This window comes from Tursiops truncatus, chromosome 21 (genome assembly GCF_011762595.2).
Source record: "Tursiops truncatus isolate mTurTru1 chromosome 21, mTurTru1.mat.Y, whole genome shotgun sequence".
NCBI classification, from domain to species: Eukaryota; Metazoa; Chordata; class Mammalia; order Artiodactyla; family Delphinidae; genus Tursiops; species Tursiops truncatus.
The window spans coordinates 9,044,363-9,064,219 of record NC_047054.1 but is presented as its reverse complement, the minus strand read 5'-3'; the positions used below and the strand labels follow the sequence as shown (position 1 = coordinate 9,064,219).

General features: G+C 41.9%; 1 protein-coding gene across 2 annotated transcripts in view; it reads right to left on the bottom strand.

Moving 5' to 3' along the window:
* Positions 1-19,857, bottom strand: part of CSMD1 (CUB and Sushi multiple domains 1) — a 1,403,311-nt gene that overhangs the window by 601,534 nt on the left and 781,920 nt on the right. For both annotated transcript variants that reach the window (XM_033848938.2, XM_073798556.1), the window contains exon 5: positions 7,047-7,159. In XM_033848938.2, coding sequence (XP_033704829.2) covers positions 7,047-7,159 — 113 coding nt within the window. The remainder of the gene's footprint in view (positions 1-7,046; positions 7,160-19,857) is intronic.

Sequence of the window (19,857 nt, the reverse complement as noted above, 5' to 3'; positions counted from 1 at the left end):
ACCTCATCAAATCTAAGGTACCGCTGATCATAGGACGCAGAATTATATACCACTGAGAAGGGGCCAAGGCAAAGTAGTGCCAAATACATGATCCTCCTTTTGGAGACATTAAAATGTGAAAACATTCTCATCTTGGATTCAATGTAATAAAGTATAAGGCTCAACTAATAGAACAGGAGGAAGGCTTCACGTTTATTGCGTAGAAATATTTTTTATTGACGTTACTTGAAATAGGATTTATTACAGATGTGTTTTCCCAGAGCTATTTTTTAAGCTAATCTGTTTTGAGCATGACTTTAAACTTGCTATGAATAAACTTCCTGCTCATCATCTATAAAACATGACAATTTCTAGAGGAAGAAAAAAGAGAGCATGGGTTCTTCAACAGAGCTAGAAAAAGTGAGCTTTTTATGAACGTTTGATTAGGTTTTTAAAAAATTTTTAATACCTATCATTTAAACTCTAACTAGTCAAAATGCACAAAGGACCACATCTACTCATTCCTTGAGTACCTGTTGCTAAGAAAATTATACGGACATGCAAAACTATAAGCTTCCTGCCTCGCACTAATTAGATTAAAATTAGCTAATGAAATAAAGCCTAAGAGTAATCCCTAAAGACTCATCTGGGTTATAACTTTATTTCACAAGAAAAGACTTTGAAAATAGTTTCCTAGGCAAAGAAAATTGCAAATCATATAAAGGAGCTGAAAAAGGAACATTGAAAGGGCTCTGAGGGTGCAAAGAGTATTATTAAGTATTAAGTTATTGATCCATATTTATCAAGACAATAGCAATAGAATTCATAGCCAATTGAGATAGAATGGGATATAATGTTATTCTTTTTCAATTTTTTAGCAATAAATAATGCAGACATTTTACCTTAGTGGCCATTCAGAGAAGCAGGTAAGTTGAAGAACTTCAAGAGGTATGCAATGCTACAGAAGTCTTTAACCAATAATGGCATTTCTCTAAAAACTAGAGAAAAATTAATGCCAGAACTCACTTTTATCTTCAGTATACTTGTAATTAAAATTCTCTTGGACTCTTCTGGTGTCACTGAATGAATCAAATATAAAGGAATTTGCAAAAAATAGAACCACTTTTTCTAGAGTGAAAATGCAACAGAGGTATTAATTTCACTGAATTTAAATTTTATATTATTTTAGTTTTCCACAGTCACTGCTTTTTCAAAAGTTTTAAATGATAATTTTAATTACTTCAGTAGAGCACTTACTTCACATCCAGGTTGTGAGAATTTTTGTCAGTTAAGAAAATTGTATTCCAAGTGGGGTTTTCCAAGAAATATTTAAATAGGAAGTTTTTAAAAATAAACCTATTATTCTAATAAAACTTCTAATCATGGTATCACCTACGATGCAGTCAGGATTTAATTTGTGGGGAGCATAAGCTGAGTTAGCTTCCTTCACACTAAGGAGGGGATCTACTCATGTGTGGTATGGTCCCCTTCCTTTTTATCACCACTATGAGATCTGAAACCTTTTGTTGGTCCTTGTTCTGGACACTAAAGACAGTGAACTAAGGAAGAGGTAGTTCTCACTCATCTACTGAGTAGCATAGAAGCCTCTTAGGAGCTTACACTCAGGTTTTTAAATTTTTATTTTATTTTATTATTTATTATTTTTGGCTGCATTCGTTCTTCGTTGCGGTGCACGGGCTTCTCATTGCGGTGGCTTCTCACGCTGCAGAGCACAGGCTCTAGGCACGTGGGCTTCAGTAGTTGCAGCACGTGGGCTTGGTAGTTGCAGTGCATGGGCTCAGTAGCTGTGGCTCGCGGGCTCTAGAGCACAGGCTCAGTAGTGGTGGCACACGGGCTTAGTTGCCCTGCAGCACGTTGGATCTTCCCAGACCAGGGCTCGAACTCGTGCTCCCTGCATTGGCAGGTGGATTCTTAACCACTGCGCCACCAGGGAAGTCCCCTTACACTCAGGTTTTAATCAGGATGTCAAAGGCTGGTCCATGGCAATCTTGTGAATTTAAAAAAAATCCTCATTTGTTCACTATTTGTTCTCTTTTTAAAAAAATGTTTTTTTTTCTTTTTTTCATCTTTTCTTCTTTTTCTCTTTCATAGTATAATTCTTTCTCTTTCAATCACTGGGAAATTTCATATAATCCCTATGTTTTGTTCACTTCCAAGGAAGGAGCTGAAAAACTCATTTAGATTGAAGAATAAATGGTAGTAAAGCATATACTTTGACCTCTTACCGAGATTTTGCTTTATAAACGAAAATTTTAAACCAAGACTTAGGTAGAATCTCACATAGTCTCTCAAGCGACCTACCCCACTGATTACTAATGTCTGAAATCCTCATACTAAACCTAACATCCCAGAAATCACTTCAGCCGGTCCTGTTGAAAAGGCATGGCCAATCTCAGTGTGAAGCTCAAATATTTACACCAGAGCTGCCCAATAAAATAAAGTGTGGGCCACAAATGTGACCACTTATGTAATTTAAAATTTTCTAGTAGACACCTTAAAAAAGTTTAAAAATATTTAAAATGATAAAAAGACATCATCTTTTCAACGCACAATGTCTTATAGTCATTTTTTTTCACACTGCCTTTGAAATCTGATGACTTTTATGCTTACAGCTCATCTCTGTTTCAAACAGCCACATTTTCTTTTTTTTTTTTTTGAGTATTCATTTTTAATGAGTAAAGGATAAGATACTGATAGTACCATGTGATCATACAGAAGCATGGCATTATTTTATTTTTAAATTTATATACAGTAAAATTCACTCTTTTGATTATACAGTTCTACAAAATTTAACAAAAAGTAAAGACTCATATTAACTATCAGCAGAAAACAATAAGCACAATGCTTCCATGATATTAAAAAAAAAAATTCGCCAGCCCTGCACCTTTGTAGTCAGCTCCTCTCCTCACCCTTAATCCTTGACACCACTGATACTGTCTCTATTTAGTTTTGCTTTTCCCAGAATATCATTCAGGTTAATCATGTAGTGTGTAGCCTTTTAAAACTACACACTGTATGCAGTTGAGATTCATCCATGTCATTGCATTTCTCTATAGTCCATTCTTTTTCATTACTGAGTAATATTCCATTATGTGGTTATACCACATTTTTTTTAGCATCTTTATTGGAGTATAATTGCTTTACATTGTTGTGTTACTTTCTGCTGTATAACAAAGTGAATCAGCTATACCTGTACATATATCTCCAAATCCCCTTCCTCTTACGTCTCTCTCCCACCCTCCCTATCCCTCCCCTCTAGGTGGTAACAAAGCACCAAGCTGATGTCCCTGTGCTATGCACTGCTTCCCACTAGCTAGCTATTTTACATTTGGTAGTGTATATATGTCCATGCTACTCTCTCACTTTGTCCCAGCTTACCCTTCCCCCTCCCCGTGTCCTCAAGTCTATTCTCTACGTCTGCATCTTTATTCCTGTCCTGCCCCTAGGTGCTTCAGAATGATTTTTATTTTTAGATTCCATATATATGTGTTAGCATACAGTATTTGTTTTTCTCTGACTTACTTCACTCTGTATGACAGTCTCTAGGTCCATCCACCTCACTACAAATAACTCAATTTTGTTTCTTTTTATGGCTGAGTAATGTTCCATTGTATATATGTGCCACATCTTCTTTATCCATTCATCTGTCGATGGGCATTTAGGTTGCTTCCAGGTCCTGGCTATTGTAAATAGAGCTGCAATGAACACTGCGGTACATGACTCTTTGAATTATGGTTTTCTCAGGATATATGCCCAGTAGTGGGATTGCTGTGTCATATGGTAGTTCTATTTTTAGTTTTTTAAGGAACCTCCATACTGTTCTCCATAGTGGCTGTATCCATTTACATTCCCACCAACAGTGCAAGAGGGTTCCCTTTTCTCCACACCCTCTCCAGCATTTATTGTTTGTAGATTTTTGATGATGGCCATTCTGACTGGTGTGATGTGATACCTCATTGTAGTTTTGATTTGCATTTCTCTAATGAGTGATGTTGGGCATCTTTTCATGTGCCTCTTGGCCATCTGTATGTCTTCCTTGGTGAAATGTCTATTTAGGTCTTCTGCCCATTTTTTAAATTGGGTTGTTTGTTTTTCTGATATTGAGCTGCATGAGCTGCTTGTAAATTTTGGAGATTAATCCTTTGTCAGTTGCTTCGTTTGCAAATATTTTCTCCCATTCTGAGGGTTTTTTTCATCTTGTTTATGGTTTCCTTTGCTGTGCAAAAGCTTTTAAGTTTCATTAGGTCCCATTTGTTTATTTATGTTTATTTCCATTTCTCTAGGAGGTGGGTCAAAAAGGATCTTGCTGTGATTTATGTCATAGAGTGTTCTGCCTATGTTTTCCTCTAAGAGTTTTATAGTGTCTGGCCTTACATTTAGGTCTTTAATCCATTTTGAGTTTATTTTTGTGTATGGTGTTAGGGAGTGCTCTAATTTCATTCTTTTACGTGTAGATGTCTGGTTTTCCCAGCACCACTTGTTGAAGAGGCTGTCTTTTCTGCACTGTATATTCTTGCCTCCTTTATCAAAGATAAGGTGACCATAGTGCGTGGGTTTATCTCTGGGCTTTCTATCCTGTTTCACTGATCTATATTTCTGTTTTTGTGCCAGTACCATACTGTCTTGATTACTGTAACTTTGTAGTATAGTCTGAAGTCCAGGAGCCTGATTCCTCCAGCTCCATTTTTCTTTCTCAAGATTGCTTTAGCTATCCAGGGTTTAGACAGAATATTTACATAGATATTAAACTAGCTTTTAGTAGACACTGTGTGTTTTCACTATTATTATTGTTCTTGCTGGTTTTCTAGATTGCTCTTTTACTCTGCTTTTCTTTTTAGCAATTGTGTTGGTAATAACAACAGCGTTTTTTCCCCTGAGTTTGTCTGGTTGAAATAAAGTACAATACAAATTGGGGCTTCCTGATGTTTAATCCCGGCAGAAAAAAAAAAGGGGAAATTTATAGGAATAACACACTTTCCTACAGAACAGGAAGCTTTCCCCTCATTTGTCCTCAGAGTGAAAACATTGAGACCTCTCAGAGGCAAAGTCAGGGCAGAGTGGTGTCCAGAGGAGGTGGTCAGTGGGACAGCTGCCAGGGGCTCTGAGAGGCTCATCCTGAGCCATCACTTGCCTCCCGCCTTCCTCTGCCCTCAGGCTTGTTCTAGAATCAGCAGGAAGGACCACCCGTAGCTTCTATTCATGGGTGATAGTTCTGCCCTCAGGAGCAAGAAAAATTCTCATAATGCCTCCCCTCCTGGCGTTGACACGTGCTCTCTGTTAGGTCACAAAAGGATGACATCCGGTACTGAATCTGACCTTCCACGTATGGTCGGCTGGGATTCAGTTTTAGTCATGACCCCTCCTGTGATACAAGGCCTGAGGTGAATGAAACAAAAGGCAGCTCCCTCCCCCCATTTAGTCTTGGACTTGAACTTCAAAGTCAGCCTGAAGAGGTTTCCTCATGTATCACTGTTAAGCCATGTTTACCCCTCCTTATATTTTTGCATCTTTTTATCTCTTGGGACTTATGTACAGATTTTTCTAATCACGGCTTATATATATCATCAATGGCCGATATGTCTAAACTATTACAATTGTTTCTTATATCTACCAATTTAGAGTATCTTCAAACTTGATATTCTATTTTTCACCTTTCTTCCAATCACTGGTACAGATGCCAAATCCACTGATCAGGTTTAGAGGATGATACCTAGAAATTTTTCTGTAGTTCCGTACCAATCAATTAATCAGGACCTTTGGAGAAGATCAATCGCCAGTTTAGAAATAATGCTATAGATCTACCTACCTGCCTGTCTGATCAGTCAGTTGTTATTCCAAATAGTGATCTACGATGGCTTTAAATCAGGGATAGATGTATCTGTTGATGTGCAGTAATATGGAGAAGACTCAGAATTTCCTACGAGACTGAGTGGTGTATCCCTCATCCCCCACCACTATATCACCTAGTGACCCCAGTCCCCACTGATATGTCCTTTCCATACCTCTTCTCCTATAACTACAGTTAGAATATGTGGCCTTGAAAGATAAAGGCACACAAAGGCAGATATGGGAAGAAAAAGATTGGCCTTGCCTGGGTCCCAGAATAAGTGAAAACAAATTGCTGTGACTCTTAACCAAGCTTCAAGGCAGTATATTTGCAATCCAAGGGCTTTCCAGCAGCATCGGAAGAAACTGAGGGGTGGACAATGCTCCTTATGAATAAAATGCATTTTGGTGAAATAAAATTGTCCCTGGACTCCAAGTCAGGCACATTCCATGAGGGTTCACAGGCCCCAAGGGTCCCAGTGGCAGATAAAACTCAACACATGTGTCCTCCTCAGCATCATCTGTCTTTAAATCCCTGAAGATTACTCTTATTTTTTTAACTTCTTGCCCAAAAGGACAGAGTGAAGGATTACGGATTTTAAAATGTGTTTCAGATAGGAGTCATTCAGAGCCACTTGTTGGAATATTACTAAAACCTCCTTAAGTGGCTCCCGTGATTCTCTTTCTGTTCCATCTTTCATGGGAGCTGTTTACAAATTATCTTTCTGATCTGCTAGTTTCTGGAGCATGGGGGTTGTCATAATTTCCTCACTTTGTGGTCCCAACTTCCCTGTGGCAAGTGTTCGGGGAATTCTGCCTTAATGAAACTGGCATTCTCACGGCCATGATTTGGGGAAAGCTAGAGAAATTTGCTCGGCACGGCATCTAGCTTTCTGACAGCGCCGTACTAGTTTTATTTGCAGACGCATGTGGAATAGTTTCCATCAACCTTTTCACAGTACTGATAACAATTATTGATTATTAGAAACATATAGGAGACTATACAATACGACCCAGGAATAAACCCTAGAAATTAGAGAGAAAGAGAAAGTTTCAGAATCAACCCTACATACTATTGACTACAGACTCTGTTTTACCCGGCTACAAACAATCTGCCATGTCTGTTTTGAGGTCCCCTTATGTGTAAGTCGCTAAATCAGGTAGTTGCATTTATGCAGTGTGAATACATTTTTTTTTCTTATACGATGGAGCCTTCTTACCTTGAAACTGAGCATTAAATCCTTTCCGTCGATGGTTACTGTCGGATGTGAAATGGAGTCGTAACCAATTCTTGCTACTGATAACAGGAGAAGGGAGGTTCATGCCCGTCAGCCTGGAAGAGAGAATGAAGAAAATCTGTCTTGTAAACCAGCAGCGCAAATGTCCCATCTCAAACCCGATTTTACAACTGAGCGCCGACAGTCTTTATGTAGAGTTGCCTAAAACAGATGCCATTTATTAGCTGCATTTCCACATTGAAGCACTTCAGGTAATTTCATCTTTGCCCACAAAGAAATGCAATATTCATCCTTGATGGAATAAAGGCTTTCACAAATATTGGACGTTTTGATTCTTCTTTATTAATGATGATTAAATGAGCAGATATTCTTTTGATCTCTTATTTCTTCTTATCAGGACCTCGATCATAGTGAATTACAAAAGGAAAAGATAGGCAAATGATACAAGTCTGCCCTTCACTATTTGAACACTTGGCAATTCGGTTTCACCTGAAGTCGACTCAGATAACTGATAACATCCAATGTTTCCAGGGCCCCATCTGCAGATTCACAACCTGGGCCTTTCCTACTCAAGTGAAGAAGAGGGATGTTTATGAGATTAGTGACAAGAACTGTCAAAGAGATTCAACATGGAATAAAATCATGTGTGAGTGAAGTAGTATATTAAACAAAATTAAATCTTTCAAAAGTAAGACAGGATCAATCTCTGGTTAAGCTGTTGAAAACATCCAGTCCACTTACAATGTGCGCTCTGGTTGTCAGAAAAAGCAAGTCATTTACTTCCTACCATTGAAAACTTTGTGTCATTACTAAGGAGTGCGTGCCTTCTCAGGCAGAGGAGCTCTTGATGGTTAGAGATGATGTGAGGCATTCCGTTCTGGACAGTGGTCTAAGTACCACTGGATTGGCTGCTTCAGACAGACGATTGTGTGTTGGCTCCACTTGCACTAGTTGAGGCACTATATCCCTGGGTTATCTTTTCTGAACCTCAGTTTTCCAGTCTGTAAACTGGACTTGAAAAGACCTAGATCAAGGTGTTTAAAGAGATGGTACAGATGCACGTGTAAATGCTCCTAAAGCTACTTACGTGGGGTTACACATTGTATAATTATTTTGCATCTCAGCTGTAAAACTATTCTCAAAATGATGCTTATTCATGCAGATGATATGTCAGGGATCCACAAATTGCCCTGAAGCTGAAACTGGTGGGGCCCTTTGCGGGCTGGCTGGCGATTTCCACAACTGGAAACCGTACTCTATGCCTGGAATTTGCTAGGCACGGGTGGGCTGTGTAGAGCATTTCCCTAGTTACTCCTACTTTTACCTGGAGGAAAAGCTGCATCCAGTGAAATGTGTAGGCAAGCTTCCTGATGTCAGGGTGCTCAATTTCAACTCTCAGGTTTAAAAACGTGCAGTATCCATTCAAAGTGAAAAGCCAAACCTTGACTGGAACCAATTGCAACAGTGTCTGTGTCACTGTTTGAAATAATCTTCTGTAAGAGGAAATACACTACTCAGATCTTACTCTTTGCGTGGATTTATGTAGCACCGACTGGTGAAGCTGGACACGGCTGATTCCAAAAAACATTTCATCATTCTAATATTTTTTTTGAAGGCTCCTTCCGCCACCTTTCTTTTCCTGGTGAGATTACGTTACAAATTCTATTAGAAAAAAGTCACATACCTCTTTGCCTAATAGTGACAATGGCCAAGAGAGAAGTAAATTCTGGATTCAGAAACTCACACTGATCCAGCTCACCTATATCTACTTACTAAAATTTTTATAACTGAAATCCACGTTTATTTTGGTGTTGCTTTAAAAATATTGTTTATCCTTAATTAGATTCTCTTGGAGTGTTTCTGATTCCAAAAACTAGGTGGAGTTACATTTTAGTTCCATATCAACATTAGCAATGCACATAAACAAATCCCCCTTTCACCGCCATATCTCCCAAATACTTACCTACCAAAACATGTCAGTTTTGTGTTAGTGGACAAACTTGAACAATAAAGAGCCAGATAGAAATAGTCTAGGGTTTATGAGTCACATCGTCTCTGTTGCCACTGTTCACCTCTGCCCTTGTAGCCCCAAAGCAGCCCTGTGTGATATGTTCCAACACTTTACTTACGGACACGACTTGCATTTCATGTAATTTTTCTGCATAACAAAATATTATTCTTTTTTGATGTTTTTTCAGCCACTGAACAATGTAACAACCATTCTTAGCTTATAGGCCAGATTTGACCTGTGGGCCATAGTCTGCTGATTCTTGCTTTATTATATATGAGGCAGTTTGTAAAATATTGAGTAAGGAAGATAACTAGATGATGTATATCAAACTAGTGTATATATTCAAAAAATACATAATTCCTGTGCAGATTTCTTTTATATAGAATCAAAGGTGAGGATTTAGTAACAATTATATAATTTATTTCCCGTGGTTAGAGCCAAGCCATGCAAATGAATCATACTCCAGAGTGAATTAACATGCATGGATTTCTTGACTGGGCTGTGTGAATGCAACAGATATTCACATCCTCTGTTTTGGGGGGAATATGGGGGCAGGTCATTGTTCCATATAAGACCTATCCTTGGAACTGTGAGCTGTTCTCTCACCTTCCTTAGCGCAGGGGCTAACCTTAGAGATGCCATTTAACAGAAAGATCATATTACAAAGTCAGTCATTCCTTCATTACAAGCAAATTTAAAGAAAGTTGACTAATATGGAAGCCAGCACGTCACAGATTACTGGCACACTCAGAAATGGTAAGGCTTGTCCTAAGCTTTGTCCATAGCTTCATTTAATAAAGAATTCTCTTGAGGGCTTCCCCGGTGGCGCAGTGGTTGGGAGTTCACCTGCCGATGCAGGGGACACGGGTTCGTGCTCCGGTCCGGGAAGATCCCACATGCCACAGAGCGGCTGGGCCCGTGAGCCATGGCCGCTGGGCCTGCGCGTCCGGAGCCTGTGCTCCGCAACGGGAGAGGCCACAGCAGTGAGAGACCCGCGTACCGCAAAAAAAATAAAATAAAATAAATGAATGAATCAATCAATGAAGATCTCTCATGGGATCCTTAAAGTTAAGACGACTGTCTTTGAGCCAACATAGAACCGTCCAGGCTGTTCCATTTTCTCCAAATAGCTTTACCATAAATCCTGTGATTCTATTTTGAATGTATCCATAACGTCTTTTTCCACTTAACCTCCATCAGCTCCTCTTTCCTCCTTTGCGACATAAAGGGGTCCAGCACACTGTTCTTCCCAAACATCACGCCCTGTGTCTGTGACTCATCTGTTTACTTATGTAAATTGAAAGCTGTAGACTTGAGTCACCAAGATAGTGTTCTGAAATGCATTGGGAAAGGCTACAGTTTTCTCAGAGAGCTCTTTTTGAGCACTTCTCTGACATTAAGCCAGACTTCTTAAGTCTTTAGGAAATCATCACACAAATCTCTGGGGGTTCCTTGGTGGTTAAACCTCTTTAACGGCGATGACTAAGAACCTGGAAAGCATTAATACCATCAACGCGGACTGTAAATTACCCAACCTCCCTAAGGAGACTAAGGAATTTAATAAATCTGTTACTTTGAAGAGACTCATTGCTTGTCAAGTTGGGGAGAAAGTCATCTGGAAGCTGTGCTAGTTCTGTGCTCTTGTGGACATTTAATCAGAGTGCGGTGCTTCACTTATCTCTGTTTTGTCAAAATTAACTAGAGTAATCTGATCAAATGAAGTTTTCCTGAAATGCCGTATTTCTAATTGGGTGTTATTCATGTTAGTAGTGAAATCTGCTGTCTTGTGAATATATATACATATTTTACATTGAGTTTCTAATGCTGCCACCGTAAGCCTTATTTGGGGCACTGAAGAAGATAACAACGGAAGTAAAAGGTAGTCCTTACCTTGGAAGAATAGAAAAAGCAATGAAAAAAAGAGCTATGTAAGTGCATGGACATACACAGATATATGTATACCAGATACACAAGCATGTACATATACACACACAATAGTTACATATTTACATACAAATATTTCTAGAAAGTTATTCCAAAGGTTTTACACACACACATATACTCTCTTGGAAAAACAACTACGACTACAAAACAAAAACAAAAAAACACCCACCGCCTATTTAAAAGCAGACCACGGAAGACTTCTCCGTTAAAAGTTCTTCCTTTCATCAAATTGATACTTTCTAATAGACTTTTCTTTCACCCTCTTGGCATTCATGGTTAGCTCTCATGAAGATCTCATGAAGATCTTCTCTCTTGGACAACAATCTCTCTGTCTCTGTCTCTGTCTCTGTCTCTCTGTCTCTCTCTCTCTCTCTCTCTGCCTTTTTTTCCTCCAGGCACTTTTGAAGATTCTATCATTATATTGTTATTATACACCCATGGCTACACCCTTCTCTCTTGGTAATTTTATCCACCCTAGGACTTTAGCATCATCTTTCACATTCTCTGTGTGCCTCATACCTCCTATGCCTTTTGCAAAAATAATTTATAGGTCCTGGAGCCCCTGGTGCTCCCTCCAGGATGGGACACCCATCCTTCCAGGCTCACATTCTCCCCTTGCTTCCACTCTGGCATGAACTTGACTTCATTGTGCCCACACGTACAGCCATTGCTCCTTCCCCGCTCCGGGTCTTGACATGCACTGTTCTCTCGCATCTACCCCACCACCGACTTCCTCTCCATTTGCCTGGTAAGACTGGGCATCCTTTAGAGCTCAGATGATATGTCACATTCTCAGGGAAGCCTGACCTGACCATGTAGGTGAAGCTGTTTCTCCCTCCTTCTGCCCTCTCCTCCCTCCCTAGTTTATCCTTTGCAGACATTTCAAATTAGTGACGACCTGGTCTCTTGTGTGGTTATTTACTGGATGTGCATCTTTCCTGTGACATGAAGCTTGTGTTACCATCAGTGTCTCTCTAGCACCCGGTAAAGTGCTGGGCAGTTAGTAGAGGTTGAATATACATAGGATGGGAAAATGGAAGAGGTAAGTTTAAACACTCCCAGGGGGCCTTACCCAGGTCCCTTCTCACAAAGTGAAGGCTACTCTGTACAATGCTTCATGTTATGATGGCAGGCTGGGTGTTCGTGACTTAAGATGCCTTCATGGGGTGAATCAGATCTCTTTATAGCATTAGAGGTGACCAGAGTGGGTGGGGGGATGGTGCTGGGAGAGAGCGATGGTGTCATATTTGCCCGGGACCCAGGCCTCCACACAGACCCATGCACGACTCTGAGGGGGCTGGTCACGCAGAATAGATTTGAACGGACTCCCCCGGTTTCATGCCCCAGCAACACTGACTGGACATCCAGTCTCCCCTTACTTTAATAAACCCTCAGGAAACCCACAGAGACACAGCTCAGCTGCCCCAGAAATGCCCTCAATACCCACCCCTGAGGCTGGCCTTTGGTAGATGTTTAGACCCTAGTTGCACCGGGTTCCATGGATTTCTGGGAGCAGCAAGTTCTCAGATGGGTAACACTGGCTGCACCAAAACAGGCGTGATTGCAGTGGATGCAAGGGAGGGATCAGCATGTGTGCAGCACCCTCGCCTCATAGCCGTCTCCTCAACTTCGGGTTTGCACACAGCATCTGTCCAGTTGCTAAGTTGGCGTTCAACCCTGCAGTGTTCATTCTTCTAACCCAGCACTGCCCAGGTTCTCGCCCAAACCCCATCACCTCTAATTGTGCTGTGAAAAAGGTCTCTTTAATTGTGCGTTGCTTTCCTGCCCCTCCCTACTCAAATCCACTCGGTGTAACCCTGACATGAACTGCCCTAAATACAACCCAATTCAACATTTATAAACAAACATCCTAGGCACCAAAGATACAGCTGTCAGCAAAATAAGATGCCCAGAATCTCTCAGAGAAGAGTGACCTCAGGGTATGACACATAGGGTAAGCATCGCCAGATGGGGAACACGGGTCACGATACACATCCACAATAGGGCTTCCAACTCTTCTTGGCAGAAGACCCTCCTGGAAATGCGACATCTGAGTTGTGACTTGTCAGGTGAGTTGCTGGACTGGGGACGACAATTCGAGAGCAACAATTTCCAAAGTGCAGATTTGTGGAGACACCCAGGCCAAATCACAACTCACAGGCACTTTCCTAAAAATACTCCAATGGCTCCAAATCACTCTGAGAAGAATCAACTTTCTTGGCATGGGATTGAAGATGCTTCATGGTATGACTCTGCCCATGTCCTGCCTCCTCTCTCTTTGTGCCCTTTCTGGAATTGCTCCCTAAATCATCTTATACCTTCATGCTTCCCTGACTTTGAGCTGTCCTCTCCCATCCAGAGCCCTTTGGCTGACAGTTGCCTGTTTAAATTCTCAGATTTCAAAGCTTTTGTAAAAGATATCCCCTCCAAAAATCTTCTCTTCTTATCTCAGGTAGAATCAACTGTCCTGTGTTCATAATCTTTTAGCACTTGACCCATATATGTCTATGGAAATTATAAGAGCCCATCTTGTACTTTTTTTTTTTTTTTTTTTTTTTTGCGGTACGCGGGCCTCTCTCTGTTGCGGCCTCTCCCGTTGCGGAGCACAGGCTCCGGACGCGCAGGCTCAGCGGCCATGGCTCACGGGCCCAGCCACTCCGCGGCATGTGGGATCTTCCTGGAACGGGGCACGAACCCGTGTCCCCTGCATTGGCAGGCGGACTCCCAACCACTGCGCCACCAGGGAAGCCCCATCTTGTACTTTTGATGTTCATATCGATGTCTGCTTCCTCGAATGAACTGTGAGTCCCCTGAGGGTACACCTGGCACCTTGTTAATTGCCCTCATCCTGGTACTTTGCATACACGGGAGTCTCAATAAATCCATTTTAAGTGGTTTCTATGCTTTTGTTTTTGCTCCTGAAAGAGCAGCACGGCTTGAGACTTTAATAAAAAGTTAAGATCATCAAGAGAAGGCCATTCTTATCTTTTCACGCACGGCGATTTCCTGCCAGTGTCGTGATCTGCCGAGTGTGAATGCCAAATGGATCAGCTCTGGCATCTTCTTTTTGTTCCACCTATGGCATCCAAGGGGTCCAGAGCAGTAACACAGGCCTCACTGAAGCCAGCGAGAACATCCATGTGTGTCAAGGAAGGAGCAGGTGGTGCGCGATGGACCCTATTAGAGACGGGGCAAAGGAGCCCAGCTCAGACAGGAGGGATTGAGAGCAGGGCATAGACACATCCAGGGCTTCAGCAAGTTAGGCATTAGGCATTAATCCAGAGGTCAAGCAGAGAGAACCATTTGGGAGAGAATGGGACAAATCCTGTCCTCTAAAGCTTAAGGACTAAATGTCAGGCAGTAGCTCGGAACGAAGCCCGGGAAATGGCCCAGACGGACGGTAATAGGATAGACGGTCAAGAGACAGTATTTCTCAGTGGAAAGTCCTTTGGGCCTCTCGTGCACCCCGGTGACCTAGGAAGGAGGTCAGCAGGGAATGTGGCTGCAGCCCAGGGGCATGCTTTTCCCTCATGGCCTGAGGGGTGGTCACACCCACCAGAAACCTGCACAGTGGGGGGGACCCCGTTCACAGGTGACATGAGGTCACATCTGTACCAAATATCTCTGTTGCAGCAAACTGGTCTGGATCTGAGTCGGTGACTTGGGAAACAAAACCTCCAGTGTGTGTCTCTCATCCCCGGCTCCATCTAATATTCTGGCGGGTTCTTTTAGTGCCACCTGCAAAGACAGGCATCTGAGGTTTGCCAACAGGAAACGAGGTTCTTTGCCTCCTGTACCACCTGGACTTTCAAAAGAGCCAATAGTTGGCTGTAGGCATGGATGCACATCCATACGATTTGTTGATTATTAAAAAGACATTATCTACAAACAGATTTCTATAATAAATGCACATAGGCGGTACTCCAAGACTGTCAATAAAAAAAAAAAAAAACCCAAAAAACAAAATGACATTTAATTACTGGATCACTCACCATTTTCTCTTTGATGTTATTTTTAGCAATATGTATTATTTAAGACACTACAAAAATATTTTTTCCCTTAATCTTGGGGTAAAATGTTATCCTAGCCCATTTCAAGGGTCTGAAATGTCTCTCTTTATATCAGGAAACTTTTTTCCTCACTTGATATAATGACATTTCCTTATGCCACTAGCTGGTAAGGTCCACCCCCTCCCCGATGCTGCTACATTCTTGGTGGCAGGAGGGTAGGAGATGAGCTGTCCCTAATTGCACGGGACCCAAGGTACAGTTCTGATATGCGAGATCATCAGAGTCGGGGGCACATCTGACAGAGGCACACCTGTGTCGCCGTCCGGCTGCTGCAAACCTGGTTACTCTTCACACAGGGACACACAGCCCTTGGGTTCGGTCTATGGCTGCTCCTTCCCAGGTGGTCTGATCTGTGCTTGTCACCTTCATCTCACAAGTACCATCATAGCAAGTGAGCTCCCTCCACCCATGGCTCTGTATTGAGGCCCAGGGGCAGCTGGAGCCTCACGGAGGCTACCCCATGCTTTCTCCCTCACCTGCAGACTCTGGGAACCTATAGTCATTACGAACACAGACTCTGGAGCCACCCTTGCCTGCACTCATGCCCCTCCCGGCTGGGTGACCTCAGGGATTGACTCACCTGAACCTCCAACCTCCTCTGTGTGAAGAATCACGCACATACACTGCGGACTGGACACTCCTGGTCGCCTCGCAAGAACCCTTTCCTACTTTCCCGTCCTAAAAAAATTCAGTTTTGTTCTGAAACCCACTTCTACCCTAGCAGCAATGAGATTCATGGAAAGACGATTGCTTGCTGAACTTATACGTGGATACCTATCTATCTATCTATACATATATACTCACAAAACACACTCATATGTATGCAAGTTATATATGTGATATATGACATATACTGTGATATTGATGTATTATGTAATATATATGCAGGTCTCTGTCTACCTATATATCATCATAAAAAGTTTCCAAACATGTCAACTATTTTCTATTTCACATTGATGAGACCAATACTGCCTCAATTTTTCAAATGTATTTATGACCTTCCACATGCCAAGCCTTGTGCAATGTGCCAGGAATACGAAGTGGAATAAGTCCTTGTCTCTGACTTCACATGGTTTACAGTCAATCTAACTGAGGGTGTTATGGGCTGATTTGTGGCCCCCAAATCCATGTGTTGAAGTTCTAAGTACAAGTACCTCAGGATGTGAGTGTGACCCACATGACGGGTGTTCTTATAAGAAGAGGAGATTAGGACACAGACAAGCACAGAAGGAGGACCACGCAAAGAAACAGGGAGAAGACGGATGTCTACATGCCAAGCAGAGAGGCCTGGAACACATCCTGCCCTCATGGCTGTCAGAAGAAAGCAAACCTGTTGACACTTTGATTGCAGACGTCCAGCCTCCAGAATTGTGAGACAATCAATGTCCGTTGTTTAAGCCCCGCAGGGTGTGGAACTGTCCTCTGGTAGCTCTAAACTAAAACAAGGAGTCCCATAAGTAAGCCAATGACTGTGCTGCAGGAGGAGGGCTGTGTGACGTTGCCCCAGCAAGCCTGCTTGCTCAGGAGGTGGGAACTCATCAGACTGTAGGGTCATGACATCAAGGAGGGCGTCCTGCAGGTGGCAGTGCATAAACACTCAGGATAAAGAAAGAAACAGAGAAGAAGGGAAGACTCAGTGTGAACCTGGGGGATACAGATGTCTAAGGGCGAGTCCAAAAAAGTGTCCTCCAAGGTGATGGAGCATCAGGAGAGGAAAACTGACAGCCCAGAAGTTAAGGGAAAAGGGAATATTCAGGAAGGATGATTGCTAGTTTCTCAAACCTCAAAGGGCCAATTCTGACCCGGCAGAGACGTGCTTTGGTGTTCGATGACCCAGTGAAAACCAGTGATTGAAGAGGCCAGCTTGGTTTAACACCCACTCAATGGATACTCTGACCACATGGTAGCCAATCCTACTAAACAGGACTGGGGAGTCCACGGCATCCAAACGTTAAGGAGAAACATGCTCTCAGGTCAATGTATGTTTATTTCTCTCAATGATTATATATTGTATTTAGGAAATAGAGTTCCAGCCCAATCTTCCTGAAAGTTTCAGTTGTGAAAGAAGCAAGAACGTACAACAGCATGAGGGAAGATATATGAGAGTCCAAATGGCTCAGAACACATGGAAGCCTGCCACCAAGTACATGAGTGTCACAGAGGCAGGAATTGGCCGTGGGGGACCCTCACTTGTTCCAGGAATCAGAATTTGTGGGTGTCCCTGCCCACTTCCAGCCTTTCCAGCAGAGATACATCACTGTTCACACGTAAACCCTGTCACCACGTCACAGATTACTGGCACACTCAGAAATGGTAAGGCTTGTCCTAAGCTTTGTCCATAGCTTCATTTAATAAAGAATTCTCTTAAGGGCTTCCCTGGTGGCGCAGTGGTTGAGAGTCCGCCTGCCGATGCAGGGGACATGGGTTCGTACCCCGGTCCGGGAAGATCCCACATGCCGCAGAGCGGCTGGGCCCGTGAGCCATGGCTGCTGAGCCTGCACGTCCGGAGCCTGTGCTCCACAGTGGGAGAGGCCACAACAGTGAGAGCCCCGCGTACCACCAAAAAAAAAAAGAAAAGAAAAAAAAGGGGAGGTTTGTACCTTTGCCCAACATCTTCCCATTTCCCTAACCTCAGCCCCTGGTAACCACCATCTACTCTGTTTCTATGAGTTCGACTTGTTTAGATTACAAGTGAGATCAAAGGTATTCATCTGTATCTGGCTTGTTTTTCTTAGCATACTGTCCTCTATTTTGGTCCATCCACCTCAAGGTCAGAGAGATGGGCAGTGGCCATTCATCCATCTGGGTTTCTTGTTTTGTTGTGTTTTTTACTTGGAATAGATATTATTTTCCCCATTTTACAGACAGAGAGCTAAGCCGTACAGGCATGGAGTAAGTTTTCAGATTCAGCCTACAGCACAGGAGAGGTATATTCACTTAATTAATGTTGAATCTTGAACTTACTGCCTTTTAGATTTTGAAAACGCACATCACTGCAAGTCTGCAGGACTGTGGCGGCTGGTGGAAGCCAAATCACATCCTAGTTTACAACCCCTTTGCCTCCTGAGCTGACCTCCTCTCAGCTTGTGAATCCTGGCCACTTCCTGAACAGATGCAGAAGCTCAGGTCAAATCGAAAACAGGTGAGCCTCTTGGTGAGCCCGGGAGGACTTCGAGGCAGCCTCCTGTGGAGTGGAGCTGCAGACGCTGCTCTGCCCTTGAATTAAGTCAGGGCTGTTGACCTTCGTCTCTCCTGCACGTCGGATGGTCGATGGTCCTTTTGTCCGGTAGGACTGAATATCTTGTTTAAGCCATTTAGCTATCAAAGCCTATTGAGGAACATGAGCCTGGGCCAGGCTGCTCGGCGGAAGGAATTCCACAAGGGAATTCCACGGGGTTGCAAACGGCAGGATTGCTTCGTTTTATGGCTTCTAGGGCTGAATAATATTCCATTGTGTGTATGTATGTGTATGTGTATATATAGAGCAGATTATCCAAGGAGAGACTGCTTAGTAATTACTGCTTTTCAAGAATATGATACGTGTTGATAGAGGATAAACAGACCAGGTAAATAAAGCCAGGTGGCTTCCTAGACAACTGCTCGCTTATGATTTTCCTTATTCATAACTACATAGTTAAATAGATTAAAAAACAAAGAATACTTATATTTTTCCTCTTGCCATTCTCCTATGAACTTTTAATATCTACAGAGATGCTAGTGGGACAAATCACTCGAAGGCAATTATTCTAATCAATTGGAATCTTCACCTGTGATCCTTCCCTGGCAGTAACAAATTATAGCCCCAAACTGGTCTTTACAACAACCTTAAGAAGACTTGAAAGTTTGTTAAAAAACATTTGTTCCAAATTGGTTAACAATATCCACTAAATATTATATTTAAAAGCATTCACTGGCACAAAAGAATATTACAGAGAGATGCAGCTCAACAGAACATCCTGGATTATTTCTTCTTCCATGATTAATGCGTAAATAGTAAATAAGGAAAAAAAGATGAGGGAAATTAAAATTAGTCACAAAATGCATCTGATATTCTAAATACTTTCCCATATAGATATGTGTAGGTAGATATTAGAAATGGTGTGCCTATTTACATACCATTTAAGAAACTTATTTTTTCTCTTTAAGAGAAGATTATAATTCTTTCTGCATCAATACATATAATTTGTGAATTTTGTACTATCCCATCAAATCAATATGCCATTACTTGTTTAACCAATGCCCTCGTGTAGCTAAGTGATCGTACTTCTGATATCTTGATAAATTTCATAATAAACCACATTATAATGAGTACTTTTAAAATCAGTGCATTTATTGCCTTAGGATCAATTCCTACAAGTAAAATTTATGGGTCAAAAGGGATGCACTTCTTCAAGACTTTTTTAAAAAGCATATTGAACAATTGCTCTTTTAAAAAAAATAAGCTTTGGGAAGAAGCTTTTCAAAGCTACTCCATGAATTTATCCTGTGAAGCTCCTTTATTTTAGATCCAGTTCAATTGCCACCTTTTCGCTGAGCCCCGAGCACACGTGTTTCTGATTTCGTTGTTCTGCGTTCTTTCTCCTGTCAGAGTCCTTACGTCGTCTGTTCCTGCCATGAGATTAATAACTACCTGAGGCCGTGGCATATGCTTTACTAGTTTTGAGTCCCCTCTGTCTGCGTTTGTCTTTTCCTTGATACAAGGGAAATGCTTGGAAGCATAAGAAGCTCCTAACACACTTAGAACAGCAGAACTGTTTTGAATGTCTTT